We start from the raw sequence: 18358 nt of genomic DNA, 5'->3' as shown, positions 1-18358 counted from the left end.
AATGCATTTTTAGGGAAAGACTAGAAAAATGGCTCAAAATCCTGATATGTGATGATCTGAGGTGTTTTGAAGCAAGTACAAATACTGAAGAATACACAAATTAGTCATTTCTGACCACCAATTTTGAAAGCCCACCATTTAACCCTATTTTAATGATTATTTTGAAATTAAATGTAGTATAGAAATTATTTCCTTTTCCCTTTTATTCTCCTGAGAGCAATTTTCTTAGTGTTTCACATTAATCAAGATTTTAGGCATGATATAATTCAAACTGGGGGTCTAGTTCAGGCCCAACTTACCTTTTGTTACTTTAGTTCACAATTCCTATTCAGAATTAAGAGGTAATTAACTGAAAATTACTTTGACAAAATAATGACAATAGATGTAGAAATAATATATTTAGAAAAGAAATCTTAAGAGATTTAATAATTTCTATATAAATATACAAGATACAGTTAACTGACAAGTCAGATATCTTACCCTTTTCAGGTAACTCTGGACCTCTTCCCCTACTTCTGCCCATCCGATCATTCCTAATTTCACCTCGAGACTCACTTCTGGAATCATTCCTTAATTCAGTACGAGAACTTTCTTCTCTCAAATGGTTTCTGCCATAACTTCGGGATTCTTCAGGATATGTATCCTCCTTTCGATGAGTATCTCGACTTTCACGGTCCCTGTAGTCATGGGCATCACGAGTAGACCGAGAATCTCTGGGATCACGGCTCTCCTTGTTATCTCTGCTATACTCTCTCATCTCCCTGGAGTCCCGAATGTCTCTGGAATCTCGGAGCTCTCTCCGGTCTCTAGTATCTCTGGCATCTCTTCGATCCCGAACATCTCGAGGTTCTCTATCTTCTCTGTGGTCTCTAGAAGAGCTCTGATCCTGTTCATACTCTCGTTCATCTCTTGTGTCCTTTTCTCTATCCCTTTTGCCTCTAGTCTCTGTAATGCAATTTTGGAAATAAAAACCCTCAATATATTTAATATGGAACTTTAAAAATTTTATTACAATGATAATGCATGTTCTTTGAAGAAAATAAAAGGAGAAAATATGGTCAAGAAAATTAAATCCATCCAAAGCTAAAATTCCAAAGGTAATTTTTACTAATGCTTACATAATTGTTTTTTTTTTTATGACTAAACTCTAAAGATCTTACCCTACCCCAATTTACCCATACTTGTTTCTTTAAAAAAAATTTTTTTAATTGATTTTTTTCCAGAAAGGAAGAGAGAGGGATAGAGTTAGAAACATCGAAGAGAGAGAAATATTGGATCAGCTGCCTCCTGCACACTCCCTACTGGGGATGTGCCTGCAACCAAGGTACATGACCTTGACCGGAATCGAACCTGGGACCCTTGAGTCCGCCGGCCAGTGCTCTATCCACTGAGCCAAACCAGTTAAAATCATACTTATTATTTAAACAATTGAAACAAATGAATTGATCTCATATAATTACTGGTTTTTAAGAAATCACTTTGAAATACAGAGGCACACATTGACTTTAATCATCTCTACCAAATATTAGGTCAGATTAGACCACAGGTGTCCACCTCAAATGGCATTAAAGACTTTATAGTTGCCTACAGTGAATAAGCTAAATGGCAAAGGCAAGGATTTGATATGTCTCCATCCCTTCTTGTAAACATCTATTACTTCTAGTCCTCTTCCAATATCAACTGGCTTAAAAATATGTTCACTTGATAGTGTTTTCTTTTCATGGAGCCCCCATCTGTCTGTAGAAATACATCTAATTATTATATATATATATATTTTTTTTTCTTCTTTTTTTTTTCTTTTTTCTTTTTCCCAGTCTAAAGCTTTACATGTCTCCTTTTCCCCCAATTCTCCCCCGCCCCCCCAAGCCATTTCCACCCCAGGCAAGCTCCCACCGCCCAAGTGTCTGTGCCTATTGGTTATGCTAATATGCATGCATACAAATCCTTTGGTTGCTTTCTAACCACCATCCCCCCCCTCCCCCCATTTGTCTCTGGTTCCATTCTTTTTTAAAAAAATAAGTATTTTATTGATTTTTTTACAGAGAGGAAGAGAGAGGGAGAGAGAGCTAGAAATATAGATGAGAGAAACATCGATCAGCTGCCTCCTGCACATCCCCCACTGGGGATGTGCCCGCAACCAAGGTACATGCCCTTGACCGGAATCGAACCTGGAACCCTTCAGTCCGCAGGCCGACACTCTATCCACTGAGCCAAACCGGTTAGGGCTCTGGATCCCTTCTTGTTTGTCAAATTATGTTGCTCATTATATCCCACATATGAGTGTGGTCATGTGATATTTATCTTTCTCTGACTGGCTTACTTCACTTAGCATAATGCTCTCCAGTTCCATCAATGCTGTTGCAAATGGTAAAAGTTCCTTCTTTTTTTATAGCAGCATAGTATTCCATTGTGTAGATGTACTACAGTTTTTTTTAAGCCATTCATCTGCTGATGGGCACTTAGGCTGTTTCCAAATCTTAGCTATTGTAAATTGTGCTACTATGAACATAGGGGTGTATATATCCTTTCTGACTGATTATATTTTTTTCCTTACCTCCCTTTTCATTCTTCCACTAAAATTATTCTTATTTCAGAAAATGACATCTAGAGAGGAACAAACATCTGCTATACTCTTGTATGGAAGGTTAAAGAAATGTCCTCCTTACAAAGAACCTAAACACATATAGATTCTTCCAATAATATAAGCCACTCTTATCGCAAAAAAAGCAATCTCCCAAATACTCAACTGTATACTATTCCTCTTCATTAGTGTGTTTAATAATTATGTTTTGAAATAAAGAGTTTTCATTCAGTAGTCACTAAAGAAATATTATTATTAAAATACTAATGTACTGATCTTATTCCAAAATCATGTACACAGGGATAATTTTATAAAATAGGTGCTCTCTCCAGTCTCTACTTATGTATCCATTATTTTCGTGAATAAAAAATTTGATTAATTATTGCTTGCATTGTTGATAGGAAGAGAACGAATAAATTCAATATGATTCAAGGGAGACTGCTATACTATACTCATAAACAGCATTCTAAAATGTATATTAAACAGAAATGTTGTTACAAGTAAGCAAATATTTTCTGAGTACTCATTATGTTAAAACTAACTGAGGAGAGGTTAGGGAAAAACTTGTCAAGGTAAATAAACAAGGACAAGAAGCTTATACAAGTACAGAGATATTAGAGATATAACACTATATTGTCAGGTAACGATAACTCAGCTTGAACAGTGTAACAAATTCAAAGTTAACTTAATTCTCAGGGATCTAAGAATGGAAACTGCTTTGTTTACTTTACTTCTTTCTTGAGTTATACCTGGAAAACTATCACTTGGTTTGCACTCACCTTTTGAATGCTCCCCCTACTCTCACCTCTTTATCAAAACACTTTTGATGCTTTCAAACTCTGCCCTCTGGTTGGCTGCTTCTCATTCTTTCACCTCATTATTTTTTAAAAAATTATCTCAACAATTAGGAGGGTGCACTAAAAATAAGATGACCAAAAATTTCTAGAACTCAAGAGTACTCAAGTAAAACTTTAAAAAATATATATATTATTGACGTTTTTACAGAGAGGAAGGGAAAGGGATTAAGTTAGAAATATTGATGACAGAGAAACATTGATCAACTGCCCCTGCACACCCCCTACTAGGTATGTGCCCATAACCAAGGTACATGCTCTTGACCAGAATCGAACCTGGGACCCTTGAGTCTGCAGGCCAATGCTCTAGGCACTGAGCCAATCAGGTTAGAGCTCAAATAAAACTTCTTAAAGAAAGCACCAACTTAGTATATATATAAATAACTAATAAACATGCTAACAGCTTACATGCCCATGCTATTAAGCACCTCATATTGTCCTCAAGACCTCTCCTCTGTGTGTTTAATAGAAGGCTTAATATAACAGAGTTCTCACCTATCCTTTATTATAATAATAAATCTGAATGTTCAAGTCTTAAGTTAAAAAAAATCAACTTAAATGACTTTTAAAAATCCAGATAAAATATAGTGCATACCTTCCCTCTTTTCATGACGCCGATCATGAGACTGTGAAGTTCGTTCATGATCATGCCTTCCTTTCTCTCGCACTGGAGAGCGATGTCTTGAAGGACTTTGCTTTCTCTGAGGAGAAGACAGGGAATGTGAAGGATAAGGCGAAGTAGAACATCGTAAAGGTGGAGTTACTGTCCTCTGATAAGATGGTGAAGGAGTTCTTTTTCGATGAGGAGAAAGAGAATGTCTTTGAATAGATGATCCTGACTGTGAGGAAGATGAGTGATGTCTAGATGACAAAGGAGAATGATGCTGTCCTGCAGGGGAAGTAGACCTATAAGAAAAAAATAACATTAATAAAAAATAGTTTAAGAGCCTTCATTTTTAGCCAAAAGAAAATACATTTCCCCCCCAAATAAAACTGCAAAATAATTGCATGTAAAAAAGCTAAAACTGTGAATAATTCTAGAATAAATTTTAATTCACACTGCTATAAAATATTAAACTGACTTTTAAAGATTTGACAGATTTTAAAATCAGCTCTGTTTTAAAGAACAGTTCTAGAGGAGATATGCACTGCCTTTCTCCTAAGCTGTGGCTGCAAGGTAACATTCTCTCTGAGCAGATGGTCCAACCCTTACTTAAAATATGGAATTCACTTTCATTACAGGTAATCTCTGACAGAGTGACTAGGTACTTGGAGGGGGGAACCCACAGACAGCTAAAGAAAAAACATACTGGTAAGATCTAGATAGAAAGCAGCTGTGAGAATGCCTACACTTCAAGGTTGTGGGAAAGGGAAAAACTTAAGCCAAACCTAATCTGCCCTGCCCGAGTTGACATCTAGAAAATTACTAGGGTTAAGAAAAGAATGTACTGTCTATAGTTTCATCTATATTAATAAAAGGGTAATATGTGAATTAGACCGGACATCTTCCAGACAAAGCCACCATGGCAGGGGCCGAGGCAGAGGTGGTTAGGGGCGATCAGGCCAGCAGGGGAGCAATTAGGGGGCAACCAGACTGGCAGGAAGGTGAGCAGTTAGGAGCCAGAGGTTCTGGATTGCAAGAGGTATGTCTGACTGCCGGTAAGTCGGACATCCTCTGAGGGGTCCCGGATTAGAGAGGGTGCAGGCTGGGCTAAGGTCACTCCCCCATTCCCCTATGTATGAATTTCGTGCATCAGGCCTCTAGTATTAAATAATCTGCCTTCAGTTTTGGACAGCACAAAATGAGATTTAGTCTGTAAGTCTTGGTTTAACTAAGGCATTCTATACACTTTTAAAATCATCTTCTTTCACTGATGACAAGGAAATAACATACTGAATCACTTCTACAATCTATTATGACCTGGGCCCTGTCTACAATAATATGCAAAATGTGTGCATAATGAAGAGCTGGAATACAAACATTTATGCAATAATTAAAAACAGGACTAATATTTAAAATATAGCATTCTAGATTATCACATACGCAGATAAATAAGATATTCTTCAAATCATTTTGAAGTCTAGATGTTTACTCAAATAATTTAGAGGGCTAGAAGTTCCAGTAAAAGTATTTTAGAATTACCTTCAATGCTTATAATAATTATTACTTAAATTTGGTGGAAACAATTTTTCAGTTCAAGCTTTGAATAATCGAGCAATTGCATTAAGGTCAGAGCACCAATGTGTTGTCAAGTTATGGTTTCAGCTTTTAATCTATTTTTCTTCTTACCAATCTTTTAGGGGAAAGTATTTTATGAAAATTGTTGATTTAATTTAAGCATTTGTTATAGACTGAAAGTTTGTGTTATAGACTCAATTATTATGTGAAAACACCAACCCCCAAAATGATGGTATTTGGAGGCGGAATCTAGAGGAGTAATTAGGTTTAGATAGGTCCTAAGGATGGGGTTCCCACAATTGTATTAGTGTCCTTATTAGAAAAGGAAGCCACCAGAGTGCCCCTCTCTCTCTTTCATGTGAGGACACAATGAAAAGACAGACATCTATGAGTCCTGAAGTGGGCTCTCACCAGGAACCAAATCTGCCTGGCACCTAGACCTTGGATTCTAGTCTCTAAATCTATGAAAAATAAATGTCTATTTTTAACCTACTTAGCAATATGGTGTTTTGTAATAGTAGCCCAGGTTGGTTAAGATAGCACCTTTACATTCTCACTTTGTTACTATTGTTTTAATTTGAGGACTGAAGAACAGTGAAAAGAGAGGATCTGTTATCAAACAAGATGGATCAAATTATGGATGTGAGCCTGATTGTACCAAGAACTATGTTCATTCTACAAACATAAAAGGTGTGACTAATAAAATCATCTTGAAATATGATAAAATTATCAATACGGTGGCTTCTGGACTACTGTGGAGATATACAGTATTAAATTACATTTCCCCTTAGGATAGCAGTAATTCCAGATTAACTAGTTTTATGCTCTAGAATTGGCTGGTTTCTTATCTGAGGGATAAAAATTGAAACTTGAAATTCAAATAAAGAAAAGGGGAAAGGAGAAACCAAGATGGCGGCATAGGTAAGCACCTAAACTGCTGCCTCGCACAACAATTTCAAAACTACAACTAAAAGACAGAATGAACACTATTCAGAACCACAGGAAAGCTAACTGAGTGGAAATTCTACAACTAGAAGGAAAGAGAAAAGCTCACGGAGAATCAGAAAAGCCACAAAGGGCTGAGGTACAAAGACACACGTGCAAAGAGGAAGGGTAGCTGAGTGCCTGGCTGGCTTTCTCTCGAGGGAGAAGTTGAAAGCTCCTGACTGCACTGAACCCCAGTTCCGGGCAAGCCCCTGGGGACCCAGGCTCTTACGGGGGGAATCTGGACTGTCAGGTGGAAACTCAGGGGAGCCATGAAAGGCAGAGGTCTGGAGGCGTGTGTGCAAGTGTGCGCAGAGAGGACTGACTGCAGAGTGTGGTGCTGGCTTTCTCTAGCTGGAGGGAACTGGAAGTTCCCAACTGCGCTTAACTCCAGTTCTGGGCAAGAATCTGGGAATCCAGATTCATTGGGGGAGAAACTGGACTGTCTGGCAGTGGGTGAAATTCGAGGGCGGCTTTCTCTCCGAGGTGATTGCAGTGATTACCAAGGGACAATGAGACCCAGAAGCCTCATAAGGCAGGGCTGATGGGAAGCCAAGACTGTCAGTTCAGCCCTGAGACTCTGCCCAATACAAGCTGAGCACAGAGGCTTTTGCAATTTTGCAAGTCTTGTTTCATAAGCCTGTCTTCAGCACATAAGTTCTCCTGGCAGAGACACAGCCGATTCTCACAGCGAACTGGTCTGGAGGTCAATTCCTCCCAGTGATACCAACAACAATCAAGACTTAACTACAAAGCTGAACACACAGTCCACAAAGGGGTACACCAAGAGTGTCCACCTGAGGTGACTGGGGAGGCCAATCCACTGGGCCATATAGGACACCTAGCACACAAAGCTATCCTACCAACTCAGGGACCCTTATACTATTCTATTTTTATGTGTGTGAATAGTCCATAATAATGTAAATGCAATACTTTTTTCTACCCACTGTATATAACCAAGCAGCATTAATATACAGTTACTCAAGAAACTATCAATTCAGTCTATAGAATATGCTTGTTATTCATGGATTCCTTTCTGTCCTGTGGATCATGGTCACAGAATGAGATTTACCAGTCCAGAGCATGGTATTTGAACATGAATGATAAATAGTGAAGAAATCAAAGAATGAATTCAACAGATAACATTTTTTGTCAACTGTCTGAAATTTCTTATTTTAATTATTTTAATAAATAGGTGCAATCTCTAAAAGGAAATAACACTGCCAATTTGGTGGTAATTTGCTGATTTTAAGTTGAAGTAAAAACCAGTTAGCTTTAAATGACCACATCTGTTTTTTAATCAGAGCAAGATTCACGAGCATATTTGTACTTCTATCAAGAAGTAACATAACAACCACATAAAACTTACAACTAAAATATAAAACTATCATTCAGACTGCCTGAAATCTAGCTAAATGGAAGTCCTACAACTACGGATTCAAAGAATAAGCCACATTGAGACTGGCAGTAGGGTCAGAGATCTAGAATGGGCTGGTTCCCACATCCACGTACAGTGGGTAAATATTGGGAGGGGAGAACTACCTCAGCTGTGGAGGTACCCCCTGTGAAGTAAGGGGTCCCAGCCTCCAAACAGCCTCCCAACTTCCCCACCAGGGTTCCAGTGCCAGGAAGAGAAGTCCCCATAACTTCTGGCTATAAAAATCAGTAAGGATTGAGGCCGAGTAATATCAGGTTGTTGGAGTTCCAAGCAGTTCCTTTTATTATTATTATTTTTAAAAAATATATTTTATTGATTTTTTACAGAGAGGAAGGGAGAGAGATAGAGAGCTAGAAACATCGACCAGCTGCCTCTTGCACACCCCCTACCGGGGATGTGCCCACAACCAATGTACATGCCCTTGACGGGAATCGAACCTGGGACCTTTCAGTCCACAGACCGACGCTCTACCACTTAGCCAAACTGGTTTCGGCCAAGCAGTTCCTTTTAAAGGTTCCTGTGCATTCACTTACTCAAACTCCCTCCCTCCCAGCTCCAGTGCTGGGGAAATACATCAAAAGGTACCAGGGCATATGTAGAGGAAGTGAATTGTCTGGCATCGGGAGAGAACTGAGGGTATAGCTTTCTACTAGACAAAATTGCTTGCAGAGGACACTGAACATTTTCTGAGACTACCCCTCCCCCCCAATAGAGTCAGCAGGTAGGTGCTAATTCTGAATCTCCATCAACCTGAGTAATACTATTAACCCTGCTCTGGTGATTCCCTGAAATCTTGCTCCACCAAACTGGTAGACACACCCAAGCTTTTTCCATACAAATGGCCTGTCATGGCTCATGCTTCAGACTTTCCTAAAATTTCTCAAACAAGCAGCATCTGGCCTCAGTGTGCCCTTAACCTAGGGGTGTCGAACTCAATCAGAGAAGGGGCCAAAATCTAAAATCCAGCCTAAATCGCGGGCCGAATGGTTTACTGAACAGTCATAAACTGTCATTGTGATGGAAACGCAGCGGAGTGCAGTGATGACAGCGTGGTGTGGGCCACATTGCAAGGCCTGGCAGGACGGATTTGGCCCGCGGGCCTTGTGTTTGACACATGTGCCTTAACCATTCACTAAATGGCCCCAGGCTTGGTATTAGCAGCAGCTGACCATAGTTTCCAGCTTGGCCTTGCCTGGGCACCTCTAATGCTAGCTCAAGTAGCAACCACCTGCCATTACTTTGAGGCTCATGCTGGGTGGCCCCAGACAGGTGGTAGCTGACCTTGGCTGCACTTCTCAGGAAGTCCCAGAGCCAGTGCACCTGGTGGACAGCTTCAGAACACATTGAAGCACTATCTAACCACCTCCAAAAGTGACACACTCTGGGGCAGATTCAGCAGGCACTAGTGCCCCACTAATGCAGACCCATCTCTGTGGGGTGGGCCCTGTACAGCTCATTCTCCACAGTGGTTGGTGGTCATAGCTAGCTAGTCCTTGCAGCTCATTGGCCTGGGAATAAATCCCTTCCATTGACGTGCCAACAGCAATCAAGGATCAACTACAATAGAAGGGTGTATACAGTCCACATAAGATTGCGGAAGGGAACAAGCTGGAGTGCCTAGTGCATGTGACCGTGGAAGCTAAGCCATTAGATTATACAGGACGCCTTCTACAGTAAGTCACTTTACCAAGCCCAGGAGATATAACAGCTTTACCTTATACATAGAAACAAACATAGGGATGCTGAGAAAAGGAGGAATCAAAGAAACATGTCCGAAAAGAAGGAACAGAACAAAACTATAGGAAAAGAACTAAACAAAATGGAGACAAGCAATCTACTAGATGCAGAGTTCAAAATACTTGTTATACTAATGCTCAAGGAACTTAGTAAGAATTTCAACAGCATAATAAAGGACATTGGAACTATAAAAAAGAAATACTCAGAAATGCAGGAAAATATTATAGGTATACTAAACCATCAGTGTAACATCTACAATAGGATTATCTAGATATAATAGGTTAAGTTAGGGATATTGAGACACAATATTCCTTTTATAAGTAATTTTTCTGACTAAGTATTCAATTTGAACTTTCCTGCAAGTTATCTCTCTTCTAAAGCAAATTACAGAATGGAAATGATGAGGGAGAAGGGGAAAGAGACGGGGGAAAGGGGAAGAGAGGAAGAGAGGAAGGGGGGAAAAGAGGAAAAGGGGGAGAGGGAGAGAAAAGAAATAGCATTATCAAATGACTCACTAGATCAGATGGAAATAATTGACATCTTCAGAACATTTCACTCCAAAGCTTCAGAATATACATTTTTCTCAAGTGCACACAGGACATTTTCAAAGATAAACCACATATTGTGACAAAGGCAAAGTCTCTTGAAATTCAACAATATAGATATCAAATCAAGCATCTTTTAGAATCACAAAAGCATAAAATTCAGAAGCAACTACAATAAAAACAATGAAAAACAAAAATCAAGCACTTAGAGGCTATTAAATAATGATTGGGTTATCAAAGAAGAAATAAAAAGCATCCTGAAAACAAATGACAATGAAAACACAACAATCCAAAATCTATGGGACACAGTGAAAGCAGTCCTGAAAGGCACGTTTATAACTCTACAGGCCTACCTCAAAACAAAACAAAACAAACAACAACAATGTCCAGGTCAACCGAAAAAGTTTGAAGGCCAACAATTACAAGCATTATTGGATGAAGATGAGTGTCAAACTCAAAAACAACTTGCAGAAAGATCAAACGTTGCTCAGCAAACAATTTCTAATCATTCACAAGCAATAAGAAAGATTTTAAAGGAAGGAAAATGGGTACCACATCAACTGAATGAAAGACAAATGGAAAACAGAGAAGTTATCAATAAAATGTTGCTTCAACAGCATGAAAGAAAGTCTTTTTTACATTGAATTGTGACTGGCAATGAAAAGTGGATTTATTTGGAGAATCCCAAATGCAAGAAATCATGGGTTGATCCAGGTCAACCATCAACATTGACTGCAAGGCCAAATCGGTTTGGAAAGAAGAAAGTGCTCTGTGTTTGGTGGGATCAGGAAGGTGTGGTGTATTATAAGCTTCTAAAACCAGGTGAAACTGTTAATACTGATAGCTAAAACCAGGTGAAACTGTTAATACTGATAGCTATCGACAACATAGTCAATTTGAAGCACACTTTGGTCGTGAATTGACCAGAATAGGCCAGAAGATACGGCAAAGTAATTTTGCTTCATGATAAAGCAATATCACACACTTCAAAACCAGTTAAAGACACATAAAAGATCTTGCCTTGGCAGTATTAACCCATCCACTGTATTCAGCAGACCTTGCTCCTTCATATTACCACCTGTTCCGATCAATGGCACACACACTTTCTGAGCAGCACTTCAAAATGCATGAAGAAGTGGAAAATTGGGTCTCTGAATGGTTTGCTTCAAAACAAGTAAAGTTCTATTGGGATGGTATCCACAAATTACTTGAAAGATGGGGGAAATGTGTAGCTAGCAATGAACATTACTTTGATTCTCTTGAAATTATTGTATTACAAAATCCGTATTACTAACTGATATACACCTAGTAGAATCATCAAATAGTCTGTCCAACCTCATAGGGAAGGTGGGGGCGGGGGAGGTGTAAGATATCAACCAAAGGACTTATATGTATGCATATAATCATATCCCGAAGACACAGACAGTAGGGGGGCCAAGGCTTGTGCTGGGGGGTGAATGTGGCCAGGGAGAGGTCAATGGGAAAAAAAGGAAATGTATGTAATACTTTAAACAATAAATAATTTAAATTAAAAACAAACAAAGAACATAATAATCTCTGCAAATAATGATTCAGGTGAGTTCCAGGTAATCAAGATTTTACTATTTTCTATTCAGATTAGATTTTGAAAAATTTATTTTTAAAAATTATGGGAAACTGCTACATTTTCTAAAAGCAAAATAACAAAGTAAGCCCATATGTCTTTTATTTTATAAACCAGTAGTATTCAGATTTTAATCAATGTTAGATAAATAATTCAGTGAGTAAATTCTACTGTTCAAAATGAAAGATATTAACTAACATTTGTTTAATAACTGTGGCCTCCAAGCTATTCACTTCAAAAGCAACTACACAATAGATTTTAGTGTTATTCTAGTTAATAAATGTCCTGGGAACAGAATATATTCTTTTTTTATTTCTAAATTTGTATTTATTATTATTTAATCCCCACCCAATATTTTTTCTAACGTGAGAGAGACACATTGATTGTTTGTCCCCAGCATGGGCCCAACTGGGGCAAGGGATGGAGCCTCCAATGGAGGTACATGTCCTTGAATAGAATCGAATCTGCAACTCTTCGATCCCTGGTACATGTTCTAACCACTACTACTGAGGAACCTCAGCCAGGGCCAGAATATATTTTTAACAAAGTTAATGTGGCCAATGTAGATTTCTGAGAATACTACTCAAATCCTGGATGGCAGATCAGTGACAGAGGCCTAAGGAATGTTTAAGAATTCTTAAAAAAATTTTTGGAGGGGGAAATCCAAGGAAATAAATTTTGCTTGGAAACTTATGGGTATTCTCCCTCACCAAAACACAGGGGCAAATTTTTACCCAAGTATCAAGAAATTTGCAGAGTACTAAAACCCACCAATGGACCTCAGGTTATCAGCCCCTGATTTAAAATGATGTAGAACTGAGACACAGGGACTTAATGGGTCACGTGGTTTTCTTGCATCATTTGTCCCATGTGTATGCATACTTTTCTAGTAATTCAATAGGAAACCACTGAAACAACCTCCCCCCCCCCTCCCCCCCCCCCCGAATATTAGGTAAATAGGCCTAAGAAGTCTTACTTGGAAGGAAGGGGAAAAAATCCATATTCAAAAAGATAATTTACACACACATTCTTACTCTTATTACTTCCACCCCATAGCTTCTGACAACATTTCACTGCTGCATCACCAGCTTTTAGAACAGAACCTATAACATATTTTAGGAATTCAATTACTATTGAACAAATATATAAATTAGCATATAGTAAGTCCTCACTTAACATTGATGGGTTCTACAACTTTAAGTAAAATAATGTAAAACATGACAAATTTTACCACAGACTAAATGATATAAACAAGAGTTAAGTTCCTATGGCACCTCATCGATATTATAACAAAATGATGTTGAGAATCTGCTGTATTTTTATTTGAAAATACATCTAGATATAACAACATAAATTAATTTTAACAGGCAATTATTGGACAGCCAGAAAGAAAAACTGGAAAATGAATAATCAACCTCAATTTCTCCTAATACAAAATGTGTTATTGTTTCAATGATGAAATATGTAGGGACATATGCTAAGAACCACCTTTCAGAAATTTCTGGGTCAAATAAGAACACCAAGAACCATCAGAGAAGAATCAAAACTTCTTAAACTGTAAGTCTAGAACATTTAACATAATTTATATCTGATTTATATGTCATTTTCAAAACATAGCTATTGGATTGAATAAAATGCAATGTATATTTTAGAAAATTATGTTCAGGAATTGTGAATGTGCCAATTAACCACTTTCTTATTGCTCCAGTAAAACACAATGTTGCCAGATCCTAGACACAGCTGAGATAATCATTCTGGTTCTTCTAAGTCACCACAGGGGAGAGGGAAGAAAAAATTTCATCTACCTAAATAAGTTAGATAAGATCTCTTATGAAGACAAAGAAAGGACTAAGCTTACCACCGAAATATATTTTTGGGAAATTACTGGGTTTTGACAAACTTACAAAGTTATAACTGCTTATTAGATAGATAATTTATTCTTAGTAATATTACAAATACCATTTCACAGATTTTCCCATATAAAGGGCCAGACAATACTGGTTTTACTCTAATGATCTTATTACTTAATAACATGAGGAGAAATGGCATCTCACAGGTGTAGTAGAGACTGCAATGTCCTATCCCCGTGGTTGACAAACCTCTCGAGACACATGCGGCTCTTTGGCCCTTTGAGTGTGGCTCTTCCACAAAATACCATGGCGTGGGCCAGCCTATTTTGAATGGCATTAGAAGTTTAAAAAATTTGGCTCTCAAAAGAAATTTCAGTCATTGTACTGTTGAATATTTGGCTTTGTTAACTAATGAGTTTGCCGACCACTGTCCTATCCCAACACTTATTCTCTCCTTGCTGTTAGTAATCCCAATTTTACTTGCTTAAGATATATGTGCAGCTAAAGGATTATATTTTCAAGATGCCTTCATAGCTAAACGTAGCCATGTGAGTAAATTCTGGTCAACAGGATGTAAGGGGAAATAGTGTGTGAGATTTCTTGGAAGATTAAAGCTTTCTTCCTTTAATTTTTCCTATTGCCTGGAATATGGAAGTAAAGGCATTAGCAGTCAAATTTAACCGTGAGATATCTAACTCTTTGCTTGAAAAGTGAGCATGCACAAGGAATCTAGTGTCATGACATTGAGGAATAGGCTATCAGTCTCAGACCCACCTCCCTCTGACCTTCTTTAAATGAGAGAATAAATCACAATTTATGATTCCCAACCTTTGCTGAACACTGGAATTCTAGTGAGCTTTCAAAATCTGGATACCGAGGTAGCAACCTATATTAAATAAATCAGAACACCTGGGGACTGGAATTGGGTAGCAATACTTTTTAAAGACACTCAAGTGATTCCAACGTGCAGCAAAGTTTGGGCATGTATCCTTATTTCTAACAGCTGATTCTAAATCTAACAATACTGCATCAGCAACAGAAAAAAAGAATAAAAATTAGAAAAACTAAATAATTTTATGGCAACATTCGATTAAGTGAAAACCTGCAAATGAAAAGGCATATTTAAATATTACTATGTGGTAAATTATTACCGAAGTAGAAAGATAAAGAGTATATTTATTGAGCACTTTGCTTATATTTTTAAGCTTTACCTTATTTAATCCTCACCTCTATCCTATGAGGTAGTATCATGCATATTTTCAGTGAAATAAACAGAGAAAACAAATACTTTACATCAAGTAACTTGCAGAGCCAAGATACAAGTCCTGTTTGTGCAAATTCAAGGTTTGTGTATTTTCTATTACATTGTAATTCAAAAAGAAAAGAGACTAAGAGGTCTAGAGTTATATATTTTCTTGAGGAAATATTAGTTTCATGAAAGAATTTCAAAATGAATTTAAAATATTAAGGATAAAACATCCCTATCCAATCTGTAAAACTTTCATAAATCTTGTGAACCAAAAGATCAACATACTAAACCCATATTTATAATAGCACTATTCACAATAGCCAGGAGACAGAAGCAATCCATATGTCCACTGAGAGATGAATGGATAAACAAATGTGGTATATACAGACAATAAAATATCACTCAGCTTAAAAAAGGAAGGCAATCCTGGCACACACTTCAACATGGATGAACTCCTAAGACTTTATGCTAATCACAAAAAGACAAGTTATTCCATTTATATGAAGTATCTAACGTGGATAGATACAGAAATAGAAAGTAGATTAGTGGTTACTAGGGACTGAGAAGTTGGGAGCAAGGGGAGAGGGGAAGGAAATTTTTTAATGAGTCTAGAGTTTCAGATTTTCAAGGAAAAGTTCAGGAGATGTGTTTCATGACAATGTGAATATAGTTAACACTACAGAACTGTACACTTAAAAATGAAGATAGGAAATTTTGTTTTTTAATCACAATAAAAAATGTTAATATTTACTGAATTATCCATAACTCAATATGGGTATGATTAAGTATGCATAAACTGTTTACTACCACTAAAAAATCCATTACAGTAATGCCTAAGAGCTCCTGAGTATTTTAGATTCTACAAAAAGCAAGATTGTCAACAAGTCAGAATCCTCCTTACCTGGGCTTGTCTCTTTTTTCTCTTTGTCTTTCAAAATCCCGTCCTCTGTCCTTTCCATCTCTAGGTTTTTCTTCTATCCTATCTTTTACTTTATACTTTTCTTTATATTTTTTTCCCAGAGCAATATCTTCCTGTAAAGGAGGAGGTGGACTAGGAGTTCGAGGTCCTTTCTTTTTACTTTGGTTGCTTTTTGAATTCCTGAAGATAACACAAAGTTATCATTAGAGATCCAAATACTTTTAGAAGGTCTAATGGATATTTTTCTCATTTTAACAAACAACATTTTAAAAATGGTGGCATTCCTTAAAACTTGCCTTTGAATATTTTTTATATTAGTAATCAATATCTAGGAAAAAACCAGAAATGAGCAAAGAAATAATTTACTTGTTATTTATATCATTAATACTTATTACATAATTTACAGGGTAGGTGTCTAAGACAGAGGTGGAGTAGGAAGAGATTCAGGAAATGAAATAATAAAAGAATTGCATGAACGGGAGGTGATTTTTTTTTAACCCTTTGCACTCCGCTGTCCCCTCTCAGGGGACATCAGAATTCTAGCATATCACTCGGATGTCCCCTCTCAGGGGACATTGCAGTTTATTAGTGATTACGGGGAATTGAGTTAACTCAACACACGTTTCGCAAAGTAGCGTCAAGTAGCTGATAGCCAATGTCCAGAATGGTTCGGAGTGCAAAGGGTTAAAGTTTATATAGAAAAGTAGATGAAGAAAGTAAAAATCACCTATAGTTCCATCACCCAAGGATAACCATTGTTAAAACCTTGGATATATGTTCACACTATTTCCATGTCTCTTTCCCTCCCTCCCCTGCCACACACAATCCTACTTTTTGTACTAAATTCGTATATTTAGTACAAAAAGGTTTTTGTACTAAATATAATATGGGTATCTGTCTATAACAAAATGTAGATTTAGATTATTATTATAGATTGTATGGAATTTCCTTGTATACATATATTCTATAACTTTTTTTTTTAATTACACATTGATAGTTTAAAAAAAATTATTGATTTTTTTACAGAGAGGAAGGGAGAAGAAGAGGGAGCCAGAAACATTGATTAGAGAGAAACATCAATCAACTGCCTACTGCACACCGCCCATTGGGGATGTGCCTGAAACCAAGGTACATGCCTTTGACCGGAATCGAACCTGGGACCATTGAGTCTGTAGGCCTATGCTCTATCCACTGAGCCAAACCAGTTAGGGCCATATTAATAGTTTTTAAATGGCTTCTATACTTTTATCATTACAAAGAACACACAATTATATTAACTATAAATGAAATCTTAAGCATTGTTAGTAAACATTTAAATCTTTGAGTCTTATTTAAAAAAAAATCTTTTTTACAACATTTAAATTATAAAGACAGTCCTCTAAAATTCTGAAATTTTGTATTTCATATTTAACCTACCTAGAATTAATAGCTTATGATCTTTCATTTGTCACTTTAAGTAATTTTATCTAAATGGTATAACTTTGAGCCTTTATATACCCCAAATCAGTGGTCGGCAAATTCATTAGTCAACAGAGTCAAATATAAACAGTACAATGATTGAAATTTCTTTTGAGAGCCAAATTTTTTAAATTTAAACTTCTTTTATCGCCACTTCTTCAAAATAGACTTGCCCAGGCTGTGGTATTTTGAGGAAGAGCCACACTCAACGGGCCAAAGAGCTACATGTGGCTCGAGAGCCACAGTTTGCTGATCATGGCCCCAAATTATCTGTCTTTATGTTATACTTGAACAACAATTTGACCGAATGCAGCATTTTGGTATCACTATTCTTTTCCCTCAAAATTCTATTAAGTACTTTCACACTATCTTCAAAAAAGTCCAAAGAGAGTTCTTTTTTTTCCTATGAAAGTTACTTGTTTTTTTCTGCTGGGATGTATATATTATTCCGTAGACATTAAACATTTCCCCAAAATTCCCTGGCTGGTGTGGCTAAGCTGGTTGGAGTAACATCCCATATGCCTTAAGGTGGGTATGATTCCAGATCAGGGCACATACCAATATTGTAGGTTCAATCCCTGGTTGAGGAGTATATGGGAGACAAACAATCTATGTATCTTTCTGCCATTGATGTCTCTCTCTAAAACAAAAATATTTTTTTGAAACTCTCAAGATAAATAATTTTCTTTTTTAAAATCTTTTTTCAGTACTCAGTGAGCTATTTCCATTTGAAACCTCAAGTCTTTAAATCAATCTCTTCTACTTTATTTAATCAGTTTGCTATATGACTAAGTATTTCTGTTTTTTTATTATAATTTAATGAATATCCTGGAACTCTCTTCCATTTCTTAATTTTTTGTTATTTCCTACAATCCTCTGCTTTTCTATAATCCTCTGTTATTTTCTATAATCCTCTGCTTTCCTATTATCTAAATATGTCCTAAATTTGGTAATTTTGCCT

General features: G+C 37.0%; 1 protein-coding gene across 12 annotated transcripts in view; it reads right to left on the bottom strand.

The window, feature by feature from the left end:
- The window catches only part of ZC3H13 (zinc finger CCCH-type containing 13), a 102523-nt gene that overhangs the window by 36114 nt on the left and 48051 nt on the right, over positions 1-18358 (bottom strand). For 11 of the 12 annotated variants that reach the window (XM_036458968.2, XM_036458970.2, XM_036458977.2 and 8 more), the window contains exons 8-10: positions 15922-16119; positions 4031-4341; positions 481-945 (exon numbers count right to left, since the gene is read on the bottom strand). In XM_036458968.2, the coding sequence (XP_036314861.1) occupies positions 481-945; positions 4031-4341; positions 15922-16119 (974 nt within the window). The remainder of the gene's footprint in view (positions 1-480; positions 946-4030; positions 4342-15921; positions 16120-18358) is intronic. The other variant, XM_036458978.2, reaches the window with a different exon arrangement.

The sequence above is a fragment of the Pipistrellus kuhlii genome, unplaced genomic scaffold (assembly GCF_014108245.1).
Source record: "Pipistrellus kuhlii isolate mPipKuh1 unplaced genomic scaffold, mPipKuh1.p scaffold_m20_p_3, whole genome shotgun sequence".
NCBI classification, from domain to species: Eukaryota; Metazoa; Chordata; class Mammalia; order Chiroptera; family Vespertilionidae; genus Pipistrellus; species Pipistrellus kuhlii.
The sequence above is the reverse complement of the archived record's forward strand: the minus strand, read 5'-3'. Positions and strand labels throughout refer to the sequence as shown.